General features: G+C 41.2%; 2 protein-coding genes across 2 annotated transcripts in view; both read right to left on the bottom strand.

Moving 5' to 3' along the window:
- The window catches only part of LMO4 (LIM domain only 4), a 144,997-nt gene that overhangs the window by 91,133 nt on the left and 37,363 nt on the right, over nucleotides 1–16,501 (bottom strand). The gene's annotated exons all lie outside the window — the stretch shown is intronic.
- LINC02801 (long intergenic non-protein coding RNA 2801) lies at nucleotides 5,233–13,755 on the bottom strand (the record flags this gene model as incomplete). Its single annotated transcript, XM_017944294.3, is given in 1 exon segment — nucleotides 5,233–13,755. A coding segment is annotated over 1 exon segment (375 nt), but the record flags the coding sequence as incomplete, so codon positions are not given.

Below are 16,501 nucleotides of genomic sequence, written 5' to 3'. Positions count from 1 at the left end.
GTGAACTAAAAAGATAACTTCTGTACTTCCCACACATGCAATGCACAACAGTGAGAAACAGAATAATTGTAATAGACATTTCCATTCATAAATGGAAGAGGCGTATAAAAGACATATAAAAGCACTGGTCCATTGCAATTTTGAAATCCTCCAATTCCAAAGTCAGGGAGTGTTCCTGGAGTAAGGCTCAGTTTTGCCCCCTGACAGCAGAACGGCTTTTGTTACAACAATGGCTCTTGGATCTGCCCTCTGAGCTCTTGACTTCACCCTCTCTGAGTCATTCTTTTCCATTAGAAATGCTTTATGATTACAACTAAGTAGCTTTTTCAACCTTCTTAACCATAGGAAGTTAGGTCCTCAGAGACGTCTTTTCATTTTGACTGTCCCTTTTAATCCAAGCTGAAATAATTCATTTAATTTTGTAGGCTTATTATATATAAAAGTATACTGCAATCCATTAAAAGCATTTCACACTCATAAATCTTTCAAAAATAAGCCCCTTTCTACCTTTGGCTGAAAATAAGGGTGCTGTGAAAACAAATGCTATTATACTCTTAGAAACTATGTTTTTCTAGCAGAGGGAGTATAGCAAATAGTCCTCTAAGAGTCTTAAAATCCTACTGTCTATCTCGGAGGATTGATAATACTGAAACTAAATCTTATTGAGGTTTCCACAACAGGTGTTACAGCCAAAACCTTGATCTGATCTAGACCGCCAAGGCCATGTTTTCCTAGCAGTGACATGGAATTAATCTCTGCCCCCAGGTTTTTATTTACTTTGAGAATATTTTGTAGGCTGGGGAGGCCAGAATGAGAACTGTTTTACTTTGTAACTCAGCAAAGCCTGGATTAGGAATGTTGCTTCTTGATCTTCTTGAAAACTGAACAGTCCCTTCTTTCATTCATCTCTTTTTTTATCTCTCTACTTTTTCAGGCACAACTAAAAGCTATCACATGCCCTTTCAACATTCTGCCTGATAATCTCAGGAAAATCCACAAGTTCATTAGACATATATTTTATATTATTGCATTGCCACTTACAACAATTTCAAAATTAGAATCACCTTTTCTCCAGCCGCCAACACAATTTTCCTACAGTCATTTTAGTCTCTGTGAACAATCTCCTCAAGAAACCTTCCGAATTTCACTCATTGCCTGGTCCCAAAACCGGTGCCACAGGTTTAGGTTTTTATTACAGCAGTGCCCCACTTCTAGGTAAAAGTTACTGTTTTAGTAGTCCATTATTATTAAAAACTTAGTAGCTTAAGGAGGCATCATGCTACTGGACTCCAAACTATACTACAAGGCTACGATAACCAAAACATCATGGTACTGGTACAAAAACAGACATATAGACCAATGGAACAGAACAGAGAACTCAGAAACAAGACCACACATCTACAACCATCTGATCCTCGACAAACCTGACAAAAAACAAGCAATGGAGAAAGGATTCCCTATTTAATAAATGATGCTGGAAGAACTGGCTAGCCATATGCAGAAAATTGGAACTGGACTCCTTCCTTGCAACTTATACAAAAATTAACTCAAGACAGATTAAAGACTTAAACGTAAAACCCAAAACTATAAAAACCCTAGAAGAAAATCTAGGCAATACCATTCAGAACATAGACAAGGGAAAAGATTTTATGACAAAATTGCCAAAAGCAATTGCAACAAAGCTAAAATAGACAAATGAGATCTAATTAAACTAAAGAGCTTCTGCACAGCAAAAGAAACTATCATCAGAGCAAACAGGCAACCTACAGAGTAGGAGAAAATTCTTGCAATCTATCTATCTGAAAAAGGTCTAATATCCAGAATCTACAGAGAACTTAAACAAATTTACAAAACAAACAAACAGCCCCATTAAAAAGTGGGCAAAGGACATGAACGACACTTCTCAAAAGAAGACATTCATGCAGCCAAGAAACATATTAAAAAAAACTTAACATCACTGATCATTAGAGAAATGCAAATCAAAACCACAATGAGATACCATCTCACATCAGTCAGAATGTTGATTATTACAAAGTCAAGAAACAATTGATGCTGGTAAGGTTACACTGTTGGTGGGGATGTAAATTAATTCAACCATTGTGGAAGACAGTATGGCGATTCCTCAAAGATCTAGAACCAGAAATACTACTTAACCCAGCAATCCCATTACTGGATATATACCCAAAGGAATATAAATCATTCTACTACAAAGATACATGCACACATATGTTTATTGCAGCACTATTCACAATAGCAAAGACATGGAATCAACCCAAATGTCCATCAATGATAGATTAGATAAAGAAAATGTAGTGCATATATAACATGGAATACTATGCAGCCATAAAAAGAATGAGATCATGTCCTTTGCAGGGACATGGATGGAGCTGGAAGCCATTATCCTCAGCAAACTAACACAGCAACAGAAAACCAAACACAGCATGAGCATGTTCTCACTTATAAGTGGGAGCTAAACTATGAGAACGCATGGACATAGGGAGGACAACAATACACACTGGGGCCTGTCGGAAGGGAGAGGGAGGGAAAGCATCAGGATAAATAGGTAATGCATGCTGGGCTCAATACCTAGGTGATGCGTTGACAGGTGCAACAAACCACCATGGCACACATTTACCTGTGTAACAAACCTGCACATCCTGCACATGAACTCTGGAACTTATATATAAAAATTAAACTTAGTAGCTTAAAACAACAACCACGTTTATTGTTTCTCACAACTCTGTGGGTCAGGAATTGGATAGAGTGCAGCAGAGATGGCTCATCTCTTCTCAAGTCTTCTGCTGGGACTACATCATCCAAAATGGCTTCTTCACTTACATGTCTGATGGTGCTTCAGGTGAGATGGCTCAAAGTTGCTAGGTAGTGGCTGGAATGACTTGCCTGCGGTCCTGTGTCTGGATCCTCAGTTCTCATTGGTGGCTGGAACTTCAGTCCTAAGTTCCCTCCCTCTCCACATGGCCTCTCCACATGGTCGCTGTAGCACAGCAAATAGATTTCTTCTGTGGCAGCTAAGGGCTCCCAAGAGCAGAAAGCAGACTTCCAGGGCTTCTTAAGGTTTAGGCCAGAACTGGCACAACTCACTTCTTCCACCTTCTACTGGTTAAAGTAACTCAGAGGAACAGCCCAGCTTCAAGGGGAGGTGGTTACACAATGGTATCAATACCAGGAGAGCTGATCCACTGGGGGACATTGATATAGCGGACTGCAATAGAGTCTACTGGAACTGGTAAGGAAGATGGATTCTATTTGCTATTCTTGACCTTTTGCTACACCTATTTGCTCAATTCTGAAGCATATACAGCTTGCAAACAGATGTGCCACATCATACAGTAACATTGCCACATGTTGGCTCTGAGGCATCAAGCACTCATGCGTGTCCTCTTCATCCCCTTCCTTTACCACTAACCCCCACATTGCCCTTGACAGACTTATGTAAACTATTTGTGTTTGGTTTGGTTCCTTCATTCATGTTGTCCATAGAGCATTTGGAGAAAACTGCTTCAGATTGTCTCAGCCAAACATTTGCTATTTATAGCTATTCCCATTTCTGGAAGGCCAACTGCTTGCACCAAAAATGTAGAACATAGACACCAGATAACCCCTACCCACAGACAAGAGCACTTGTATCTCATCTGCTCTGGGGTAAATGGCAACTGAAAGCTCAATTCCAGTATAAGATGTAAGGAACACAGAAAACTTATCTACCAGAAGTAGTATTGCACAGAATTAATTGAGGGGCTGTAGGAGTCTGTGAGCCTTCAAAATAAAATCACAAGCCAAATTTTAGATGTTTGTGCATTTTGCAGGGGAAAGATTCATTAGCTTTCATCAGATTATTAAAGGGATTCTATGGACCCAGAAAAAAACTAAGAACGCTGTTCTCACATAGAATTATGTGAATACTTTTCCCATTAATCAAAGGCCAACTTGCAACTTTTATTGTTTTAAGTCACATCTTCCTTCCTCAGTATGAAGAAGTGTAGGCTTGATCGATCATAAATATCAAAGGAAATAGAAATGAAGCTCTATTATTCTCCACTGAAGGATCCTTTTTGGCTCCTTTTGGTTCTATCCTCCATGTGCCCTTGTTTTATTTTTCTTTCCATATCCTCCCATTCCAGCTCACCTCTTGTGTATTGTATTTTTTTAATGTTCCAGCCATATCCCTGGACATGACTTTACCTATTTCTTACATTGAATGACCTGTAATAGATTAGACTTTATAGCTGGAAGAAAGTAGATTAACCAACACCATGGAGTGACTTAATCTGAGATGAGAACTAGTAGATGATAATAAAACACTATGCCTATTTCCAACTGCCCTTTGTCTCATTTGGAGATATACTTTTCCTTTAACAACCACAGAAGTAGAGTTGACATATGTTGTAGTATATTATTTTGATTAAATTCCAGTGAATTCCAGCAACATCATGTGTGGAACTGTAAAAAAATTCCCTATAATTTTCAATTTTCTATTTCTTGTGTATATCCCATGAGACAGAGAGAGGAGAAAGAATTGATTGTTCCACTGTCATGGAAAAGTGAAATTTCTTTATATAGATACATCCATTGACAGGTATCATCTGTTCTTGCCAATTTAATTCATTAAGCATCAAATGAACCAGGCACCCATTTAGGTTCAGTGGTGGATATAAAAGGAGTAAAACTGATTGTCTACCCTCAAGTTGCTTATGGTTTAATGGGAGAGAATAATAAAAACAGATACAAAGAGAAGGAAGCAGTGGAGAATTAGATCAGAGGTCTAACGTTCTCAGAGAGAAAAGAGAAACAAAGAATTAATTCTTATCTTCCACATTTGCCTTCACTTCCTTCTAGCACTCTCTGCTCTTGACGTCTCTCCCTTGTTGCTTTTCCTTCCTTCCTTCCTTCCTTCCTTCCTTCCTTCCTTCCTTTCTTCCTTCCTTCCTTCTTTCCTTCTTTTTTTCTTTCTCCTTTTTTTCTTTTTTTTTTTGGAATCTTGCTCTGTTGCCCAGGCTGGAGTGCAGTGGCGTGATCTTGGCACACTGCAACCTTCACCTTCTGGGTTCAAGTGATTCTCCTGCCTCAGCCTCCTGAGTAGCTGAGACTACAGGTGTGTACCACCACACCTGGCTAATCTTTGTATTTTCAGTACGGATGGGGTTTCACCGTGTTGGCCAGGCTGGTCTCGAACTCCTGGCCTCAGGTGATCTGCCCCCCTCAGCCTCCCAAGGTGCTGGGATTACAGGTGTGAGCCACTGTGCCTGCACCCCTTGTTGCTTTTCTTAAATAAAGAAACAAAAACAACAAAAAATGAAAGTAGAACTTTGCAGTCCAGCTTTTTGTCCTTCCCTCTTTCCTTCCAAGCATTTGTCTTCCTTTTTCTGCTCCTTAGCCAGGCAATGGACTCTGGCATGTTGGCTTCCCTGGCTCTGGTTTCTTCCACTCCAGCTCATTTTCCTTCTCTGCCACACCATCTCATAGGCACCTTTCACCCAACGAATATGGGTGGAGCAGCTCACACGTCCAAGCTCTGTGCTGGGCCCTGGAGACGCAAAGGCAAATCCAATCTTTGTGTAGAGAAAACTTGTTTACAAAACTCTCCATCTCCTAGGGATCTATCTTTCCTCCATATTATGTTCCTTTTTTATTTCTTCCACTCTCTCTCCTCAGAATATTTTTATTTCCATCTTGACTGCTGTTAGAGGTCTCCTATGAGAAGGAAATTATCTATAATGGAACAGGAACATTAAAAGCCTCAGTTTCCTTGGTAATTATTGAACTCATAAGGGGTTCACATCGGGTTTTGAATTTTAAGAACTAAGTTAGAAGAAACTTTGGTTTTCTAACCAGATTATTTTAACACTTGCCCTTTCTAGTTCTTCTTCAGATATTGGTTTTTAAACTTCAGACTGAGAATTTTCTGTAAGCTCCAGTCAATGCCAGATTATGAAGAAATGCCTTTCCAAATTCCTAAACCTGAACTAAACATGTCAAAGGTAGGAAGCCTGGAAGCAGCTGGTACCTGCATCTCTGTATGAGCAAGTTTGAATGCATTTAGGCAACAGGGTATTGCCGAAATGACTCAGCTAGTCTGAGTGATCTGCTGGTGTGCCACTCAAGTTAAGGGGAACGTTAGTAATAATTATCAATTTTTGATCATTTGTTTATTCATTAATTCACAAAAATATAAACACCTATGATACAGTACGCAGTAAACTGAGAGTTGGGATTACACCAAGAGAGACATAGTTTCTGCTCTGATGGAGTTTTCAGTCTGGCTGGGATTGTGAACATGTACAGTAATTCTAATACAGTGTCCTGCATGTTATGACAACACCCACTATGTGCCAGGCATGTGTTAGCTATGCCATATTCTTATCTCATTTAACGTATGCAGCATCCATATCAGGTAAGCACTATTAATCTCTCCACTTTACCTATGAGGAAACTCAGACTCAAAGATGTTAAGTAAGTTGCCCCAAACTACAGATTCTGAACTCAGGTCCGTTCGACTCCATCGCTAGAGTTCTTCCCCACCACACTACAGCGTTTCTCACAAAACTGAAATGTGGTGCCGTGCTTGACATCATAAACTGACTGTTAGGACTGAGAAACAGTAACACGAAGCAGCGGTGGCAGTGTCTCAAGCTACTCATCTGCAGGAAACTCACTTATGAGAATTAGGAATAAAATAACAACATGCATTTAAAAGGTCATTCTCTATGACCCAAACTATTTTCTAATTCCAGGGGTACAAAAATCTTTGCAAAATGATAGAAGAATTTTTTTAATCTTATTCATTTCCACAAAGATCATATTCCTATTTCAAGTGCTTTGTCTTGAAAGGCTAGAAAGGAGAAAAAGTAAAGACTAGCTCCCCTTCTTAAAAAAAAAAACATATATATATATATACATACACACACACACACAGAGAGAGAGAGAGAGAAACAGAGAGAGAGAGAGAGAGAAGAAGTGATGATACATAAAAGCACAGTTAAAAGGTCTGTCTCCAACCGAGGTCAGCAGGCTGCCCAGATTCAGACAATTCCAAATGCAACCCAAAGTTTGTAAATGCCTGATAGGACATATTCCTAACAGCTGTTATTACCATTTAGCAGGTCAGAGGAAAGATGTTATTCTTCGGCTTTACCTGGAAAGATTTTCTTTTATCAGCAGAAAAGGATAAAAACTTAATTCTTGCGAAGGAAGAGGTTTCAATAAAGTGAATCTAAAAAATAATCCACTCTGGCAAACGTGCCTCATTAAAGAATTTTCTGCTACATATTGATTTGCAGTTTGTACATGATATCTTAAGATAACTAGTGCATGGTCTGTGAATTGGAATGTTCAGATTTTCATTCCAGCTTTGGAATAACCAACATGGTGACTTTTTGCAAGTCATTTTACCTCCCTGGGCCTTGACTTCCTTTTCTAAAAAACGATAGTATTTGGACTTTATAGCTCTCCTTCCAGCTCTAATAATCTGTGACTGTATTCCATTGACCCTAACAGGATAGTTACTTATCTGGATCAGCATCCCATGGGAAACCAGACTCCCCAAGCATTTATTGCAAGCCCTATTTATGTCCCTAAGGAGGTGGGCCACCCAGCCCTAATGGCCTTTCCTATGCCAGGAGAAGTTTGAAATAGGGAAAAACTAAAGAGAAAATTAGAGTTAAAAATGGTTTGTATAACTTCCTGATCTGGGAAAACAATGAGGTTCAACCAACCGAATCTAAAGGGAAGGAAACTGATATGGTTTGGCTCTACGTCCCCACCCAAATCTCATCTTGAACTGTAATCCCCACAAGTCGAGGGAGTGATGTGGTGTGAGGTGATTGGGTCATGGAGGTGGTTTTCCCCATGCTGTTGTGGTGATAATGAGTGAGTTCTCATGAGATCTGATGGTTTAAAAGTGTTTGGCAGTTCCCCGCCTCATTCTCTCTCTCTCTCCTGCTGCCGTGTAATATATGCCTTGCTTGCCCTTCACCTTCTGCCATGACTGTAAGTTTTCTGAGGCCTCCCCAGCCATGTGGAACTGTAAGTCAATTAAATCTTTTTTGCTTATAAATTACCCAGTCTCAGGTAGTTCTGTATAGCACTGTGAAAACGGACTAATACAGAAACTGAATATAATGATCTTTGTAATGGGGATAGTATTCTTAAAATATTAATTATTTGTGTATTTATTACCTCTTCTTCTAAATTATGTCTCACAGCAGCCACTCCACATCTTGAGCCCAAAGAAAGTAGAGTGAGTAAATGCCACTTTGGCCATTGGGAGTAAGTTATGATGTGTGTGTGACTGGGGACAGCAGGAGAGGGCCTCCCACCAGACTGAAGGAGGAAAATGCAAATGTGCTCTTCTACCCCCCAGCAGGTTGTCAGAAGTGTAAAAGGGCTGGAGGAGGGGAAATAATAGATACACATGCCTCTAACTTTCTCTCAGCCAAAGTTCATTGCTGCATAACAAGTTAGCAGCTTGTTATTTAAACCACAAATTTAGCAGCTTAAAATAATGGACATTTATTATCTTACAGTTTCCGTGGATCAGGATTAGCTGGATCCTCCACTTAGGGTCACACAAGACTACAACCAAGATGGCAGCTGGGCTGCATTCTCATCTGGAGGCATGACTGGAGAAGAATCCATCTCCAAGCTCACTCAGGTTATTGGTAGTTTTCATTTCCTTGTGGTTGTAAAACTTGGGATCCTAGCTTCCTACTGGCCTCTGGCTACCTTCAGGTCCTAGAGGCCACCCATAGTTCCTAGGGGCCACCTACAGTTCCTCACCACATTGGCTTTCCCTACATGGCCACTCCATCAAGTCAGCAAGCAAAGTCTCTTGCAAGTCAACTAGCAAGATGAAATTTTTTATATAAGGTAACATAATCACCACAGTGATGCCGTATCCATTTTTTACATTTTATTGGTTAGAAGCAATCACAGGTCCCACCCCCACAACTCAAGAGGAGGGTATTATACAAGGGTATGTGCACCAGGATGTGAGGATCATAAGGAATCACCTTAGAGCCTGTCTGCCACAAAACCAAAAGCAAAGAGGCCCTTGTCCTTCTCTGAGTCTCTGAGAAGAGATTTCCTTGCAGGATACTGTCCCCACCCCCACACGCAACAAGTGGTGGCCATATCAGAGAAAAGTCATGACTAGGCTGAAAGCAGACCTCAGTTGGTTTGCTGGAGTCTCCCTCCTCATATGAAAAATACCCAGAAATTCCTGGATGCTCTTTAGAAGGAACGAGAAAGTAACTGACTTGCTGAACGGTCAGCTCACCAGAGTGGTCACCATGGGGGAGCAAAATGACCCTGTGGCCGAGGGCAGCCAAGGCCAGAAAGCAAGTGGTAGTCACAGCCAGGCCTCAGAAGGATACACAGCACCAGCTGGCTCAAAAGAGAAGCCCACCAAGCCCTTCCCAAGCTGAGGAAAGAAGAGCTCTCAAGTTTCCAGCAGCAGCTGCCACATGGGCAAGCACTAACAGTACAGGGAAAGGACACAACCCAGCAGGACCAGTGAGGACTCTGAGAGCAGCCAGAGGCCTGCACAGACCTCTGGGGCCACCTCTGGGGCTACAGAGTAAACTCACCCATTGACTCTCTTGAGGGTGAGGATTCTGAAAGCCTGAGCAGTTACCTGAAAGGAACTATTTTAAACCAAAAGGAGACTGACATATTGTTAATTGGCTCATTTAAAGTTCACATTTGTTTCCCTGCTACCCCAGGGCTGGAGGATCTTGAAGAAAATTCAATCAGTTATAGAGAAATAAAGGAAGTACATTTTCTTTGCACAATTGGATTGTGTGAGTGAATTTGTAATCTTGCTACACCTGCTATGTAACAGACATTATACACATATGTTTCCATAGAGTTCTCCCACCATCCTATGAGGTAAGTGTTATTATATTCCCATTTTACAAATGATGTTGAAACTCTGAGAGGTTAAGTAATTTGTGCAAGGTCACCCAGCTGGTAAGTGGAAAAGTTTTTATAGAATCCAGAATTGTCTAATTCTAATACTTAGGCTCTTATTCACTGTGCCTCTGTATTAGTCAGGTAAGCTAAATTCTGTAATTAGCATTCCTCAAATCTCAACAGCTTAACACACACCAAAAAAAATGGTTATTGCTTATTTCACAGCCAAGTGCAGGTCTTACTCTACAAACTTGTTGCTCATTTAGAGATCTACACTCTTTCTCTCCTCTGGGTCCACTATCCTCCAAATCTACAGAGTCTTCTCCATTCAACCAGTGAATACAAGAGGAGAGACCATGGAGGGTTGCATAGGGTGACTTTATGGGCCAGACCTGGAAATGGTACACATTGCTTCTGGCAACATCTATTGGCCAGAACTCAATGACACAATGCCATCTAGCCGTAAAAAAGGCTTGGAGGTGTAGTCTAGGTTAGTGCCCAAAAGACAAAGGGATAGGACTTGGCAGACACATAGTATTCTTTGCCACCATTCCATACTCATAACCTAAAAGACATACATCTATGTCATCTTTTCCACCTTTCTTACTCCAGAGGAATCAGATTTTCCTTCCACTAAATATGAAGATCAAAATTGAAAACACTGGTCTGATAATCCAGGGGTAAAGATAACAGATACACCCAGAAAACTTTTTAGATTTGGCTTCATGGTATGCTACATCTTGCTATGAGTTGTCTATCATTCATTTTAGTTTCATACCTGGGTGTCAGCAGCTAAAGTCCATGGCTAGCATGTGCCCTGGGCTGTCTATAGGAAGAAAGTAAGCCATGACTGACTCTAGTGGCTTAGGTGAAATCATAGTGTGACCTGCCTTCGTGATGTGTCTATGGCTTGGATGTTGGAGTTCCTGTGGGAAGAGAAATCCAATACATGATTGTTTTGCTATAATCTTAGAGAGGACCTAATTGCCTGGGCTTAAGCCATTCAGAAAACTGAGAATAATAATAATCATCATCATCATCTCATAACTTAGAAGTTACCATGTCATACTGAGATTTGTTTCCCCAGGGCTGGCAGGCACTAAACAAGTGTTTATTGGTTTGATCTGACCAGTATGTTTCTTTTAATGTAATTCTAGGAAAATGGACTTAGAAAATATATTTTTGGCTGGAATAAGGACAAAACATTGTTGTTGTTGTTGTTGTTGTTATTTTTAGCCATAGATGTCTTGGAATAATGTTATCTTGATAAATGCAACTATCCACTAGTTGATGGATAATAGTTGATAATAAACAACTATCCAGTTAGTGATGGTTGGTATGTGTTCCTGACTTAGGATGAGGTTAACTGATATTACAGCTGTGCTTTCTTGTGTCCTTCAGGGTTTGATGGAGGAACTGCAGAAACCATGGTTCATGGGAGGTAGAGCAGGGGCACAGGAGGGCACAGGTCCCCTATTGTGAATTCAACCAGAGTAGCTTTGTCTCGATCTCTTGTACCATGTAAAATTTGAAGAAAGGATGATAAAGACATTGGTAAGCCACTGGAGTAAACCAATGGATTTCTTTGGGTATCATATGTGATGTAGTTAATCCTACATCATTCTCTCTGTGCCTAAGAAAGGAACAACTGGTGAGGTGATAGTGGGCAACTCAGAGTCTATCTTCCTCAAAGGCAATTTGGAGAGTGGAAAAAGCATGGGCTTTGGAGGCAGACAAGCCTGAGGTCAAAGCATGGATCTTATTAGGTCTGTACAGCAATACACTGCCCTTGCAGGATACCTGTGAACAATAGGAAAGGCCACAGGCTTAAAAGAAGGGCAATATATTGTAGTGATTAAGAGTATGGGCTTGGGAGTTGGGCTGCCTGATTCAAGACTGCCATTTACTAGCTTGGTAACCTTGGGCAAGTTAATTAATTTCACTAATCTTCAGTCTCCACATCTGTAAATGGGTTTATCAATAGTATTCATGTCATAAGCTTGTTATAAGACTTAAATGAATCTATGTCTGCAAAGCACTTAGCACTGCTAGACACATAGTAAGTGTACAGTGATGACAATTGTTACAAATAATTATTAGTTCTAAGCACAGACCCAGACACACAGAAGACATTTAATAAATTATAGTTATAATAACTTTCACCCAAGATCTCCTCTCAGAAAAGGAAAATACTAAAGTGAAGAAGGAACAGAGAGGAGCCATGGGTTAGTAATGCAGAATGAAAGAGTGAGTTTCTTAAAGTATTGAATATGAGTAGAAAAACTGCATGAGTAGCAAAGAAAAAGATTAGGGGATGTTTATGGGCTTGGGAACCATGGTAGTGACCAGATACACAAACATGGGGTCAATTTCATGCTCTGAGATAAGGCATTACTGTGAAAGAGGAAAAGCCTGGCATGACTCAGGAGGCCTCATTCCAAAAGCAAGGCGCTATCTTCAGACAGGCTCCAATAAAATGCACATGGAACACAGAAGCCAGCTAACACAGATCATTTTCTCAATTTTCCAAACCCATACCTTATGTCCTGTGGGGTGGCCATCCTGCTCAGGGCCAGATTCAGGGAGGCAGTGGGACAAAGAAAGCCAAGAGAGATGTTTAGAACAAAGAATGGGGGTAACTCTCCAACTCCCACATATCGTTAGCGGCAAGTGTGTGGTGCCCAGTTGTGCAAGGCTTTGCATTAAATAACAAAGGGAATTGTCTATATGTAGCTCCTGCCCTTATGCACCTTAGGATCCAATATCCATCAGAGACTGCTTTTCCTAGGCGGCCCACCAGGCAATAAGATCAGATGGCAACTTTGCAAACTCATGTTTTATCTTCTTAATATAAAAGCTGATTCCCTCAAATTATCCATTAGAGGCAAAAGAAGAAGAAAATCATCACCCAACAGTAACTCTTAAAATCCAAACTGATTAATTTCTCAAATGAATAATTTAGATCTGAGACATGAAATCATTTGGAAAAGAGCTTCTCCTTTAAGTGATTTCATTCTACACCTTTCAACACCAATGGATGCCACTATTTCACAAAACTTAATGCTTGTCTCATTTGCAAAATGACTTCCAATGTAACCAATCAAAGGGAGAAAGCAGCGCCTAACAGCAGGGCAGGATTCCCTTCCAATTCTGAAGAGGAAAAGGCAGGACAAGGGTGAGCTGTAGCGAGGTCAATCCCTTCAACCTAAGCAAATAGCTCCTTCTGGGTGAATGGCCAAGAATTGAGATATTAACCTGGAAATGTTATCTGGATACTAGATGGATGACCGATCCCCAAAATACTTGAATACAATAGAATAAATCTCCCAACAAAGACACGGTGTTATGTTTAATCTGTCTTTAATGATCAAGGCCATCATGTTACACATAAATTGTCATTATATGGTAGTTGTGTGGAAATGCATGTCAAAAACAGGCATGTTAGATATATGTATAGCACAGAGGTTCAAATCTTACTCCATAAGTTTAAATCCTGGTTCCACCATTTACCAACTGTGTGACCTTGACTCATCTTTGTGACTCAGTTTACTAATCTATAAAATGGGTATAATATTGCTCATCTCACAGAGTTTGACAAAGACTCTCTCCTTTGACTGAAACTTTAGTCAGGCTCCTCTTAGTCCTCAGCTTGACTGGGCCTGAACTGGGGCTTCCCTCTCTGTAGAATGCATTTTGAACAAGAATCCTACTAACAAAAATCCTTGGCCAGGCCCAGTGGCTCATTCCTGTAATCCCAGCACTTTGGGAAGCTGAGGTGTGCAGATCACCTGAGGTCAGGAGTTTGAGACCAGCCCAGCCAACATGGTGAACTGTCCCTACTAAAATTATGAAAATTAGCCAGGCATGGTGGCGGGCGCCTGTAATCCTATTACTCGGGAAACTGAGTCAGGAGAAGTGCTTGAACCCAGGAGGCAGAGGTTGCAGTGAGCCCAGATCGAGCCATTGCACTCCAGCCTGGGTAACAAGAGCAAAACCCTGTCAAAAAAAAAAAAAATCGTCTGCCCCATCACCCTGGTCTGCCTTCAACAATGATCCCATCAAGTTGGTTTAGCCAGAAATCCCCTTATTCTCAATGTTCACTCTTAGTAATTTTCTGTCCACTGACCCCCACCCTACTCCATGCTTATAAACCACTTGTCCTTGTCTGGGAAAGAGTTAGGTCTACTCTCTCCCCTCTTCTGCAATCCCCTGTTGCAGTGATCCCAATACCTATGGCCATGATCCCCGTGAATAATGTCTACCTCACCATCTTTAACATGTGCCAGAATAATTTGCATTTCACAGGTTGAAGTGAGGATTAAATGATTAACATAATCCAGGTATAGAACTTAATACCATATCCAACACACAGTCAGCTTCCTGTCAGTTATTACTATTCCCGCCAGACAAGGCAGTACAGACTGTGGAGAAGCCCCATCATCTCTCTCACACCTCACACCTTTATGGTTCTCTCTGGACCCTTGAGATATAAAAGATATTCTTTTGTTTTTGTTTTTGTTTTCGAGGCAGTCTTGTTCTGTCACCCAGGCTGGAGTGCAGTGGCGAATCTCAGCTCACTGCAACTTCTGTCTCCCAGGCTCAAACCATTCTTCTGCCTTAGCCTCCCGAGTAGCTGGGATTACAGGTGCACACCACCAAGCCCGGCTAATTTTTTTTTTTTGCATTTTTAGTAGAGACAGGGTTTCACCATGTTGGCCAGGCTGGTCTCAAACTCCTGACTTCAACTGATCTGCCTGCCTCAGCCTCCTAAAGTGAAGAAAACTTTTTATTTGAGCTGCTGTGAGTTACTTCTCTAAGACTCAGAATCTAGAATCCAGCTGACTTGGTCTCAAGTTCCAGTTATGCCCATTATGAGTTGTGTGGCCTTGGGCAAGATGCACAACCTTATTAAGTCTCAGTTTTCTCATCTGTGAAGTAGGGATAATAGTAATAACTATTCAGAAAGAACTTGTGAGGATTAAATGAACTTACATAATTCAGACACTCAGCATAGTCAACACCATTATTAATATTAATACCATTAGAGTAACAAAGCTCTCCAGCTTCAGGATCCTTTTCTCTAAAATAAAAAGAGTTAAATTATCTCTAAGATCTCTTTCAGGACTAACATTTTAAAAATTTCTAAATCTATTGCCACTTTACAGATGCAAAAACTGAGTCACATTTCACAAATAACAAACGCCATGGTTTCCCAGACCATTACGCCTCATAAGTAGACCCTAAATACTTTATTCTATTTTAATTTACAGGCCTACCAAAAGCCCGGGCCTTTTGAATATTCAGCTGGAATGTTAATTATGGGAAATTCCAGAATCCATGGCTTAGAGACAAGTTCTCATTTACTCCGTTCCCTGGCACTGGGATCCCTCCTGCCTTGCCTTCAGAACACCAACTTACTTTCCAAAGCCCACGCAACCAAAGCCAGATGGCAGTGCCACTCGGTGCCTGCTGCCCCAGGCCTCCATCCCTGCCAGCCCTCAGAGCTCCATCCACTGGCCTGGGTCTCCAGTTCCTACCCCTCCTCTACTTGCCCAGGTCTCAAAGGTGGCCCTAAAGAAAGCCTTCCTTTATACCACTTCCAGAAACACATTCTAAACCTTATTCTGGGCCTGAGTCACTACAAACCAGGAAGAACCACAGGTTCATTTGTCCCTTATCAGATTTAAACACCATCCACTTATTGGAAAGAAATCATTTCTTTAGTTACGGAGGTTTTGCTCTTCCTTTGCTTGTTTTACTGGTGGTGGTGGCATTTTGCACACCGTAAAGGGCCATTTCACCAGCTGACTCAATGATAAACTTGTTGGACTCCTCGTCCCATAACAGAGGAGCACAGGAAGGTTCCAGGAGATCGCAAAGCCTGGGGTTCCTGGTGGGAGCTTTGCACTGGCTGACCTGGGTCCCCATTTTGCCTGCTCTGCTGTCTGACTTCATGACAGGTTAGCCTGATGCACAGAAAGGCCAGGCGTATTCCCTGGTGGGTGGCTCTAAACATCTGCTCTGTGGTAAGAGGTTTTAGGAGGACTGGGGTGGTGGGTAACCATAGAAGACTGAGGGTGTTTGGTGAAAAGAATCTAAAATCCTCAGCGTAGTCAGAAGATAAGGGGGAAAAAAATCTCAGTTATTTCAATTCCCTGATTCACCATATTCTTCCAGGCAATGATCTTCATGTCCCAAGGCTAATCTTGAGGGGTGGGATTATCTTCAAGGGCAGAGACACTAATTAGCCATGGTGGGTGGATGGATGGCGTGACAGGCATCAGGCAGATCATCCTCAGTTCCTCCAAGTGAAGGGAGGCTGAGGAGACAGATGGAGGCATGTCTCTTGCCCCTGAATGAACTGAGTGATTTACGTCTTAAGAAACCCCATGGCCTTGTAGTGTCTTGAACAGTGCGTGACTCTTAGCTTTTGACTTTCACAAATGCTTTCAGTTTACCCTCATTTTACAGAAAAAGAAGAGAAAGTAGACTTTCAGGGATCAAGGAATTTTCTTTAGGTTATGTGGCCAGTTAAGCATAAAAAAGGACAGCACTGCTGGCTCCTGACCCC

The sequence above is a fragment of the Papio anubis genome, chromosome 1, assembly GCF_008728515.1.
Source record: "Papio anubis isolate 15944 chromosome 1, Panubis1.0, whole genome shotgun sequence".
Taxonomy (NCBI): Eukaryota; Metazoa; Chordata; class Mammalia; order Primates; family Cercopithecidae; genus Papio; species Papio anubis.
The sequence above is the reverse complement of the archived record's forward strand: the minus strand, read 5'-3'. Positions and strand labels throughout refer to the sequence as shown.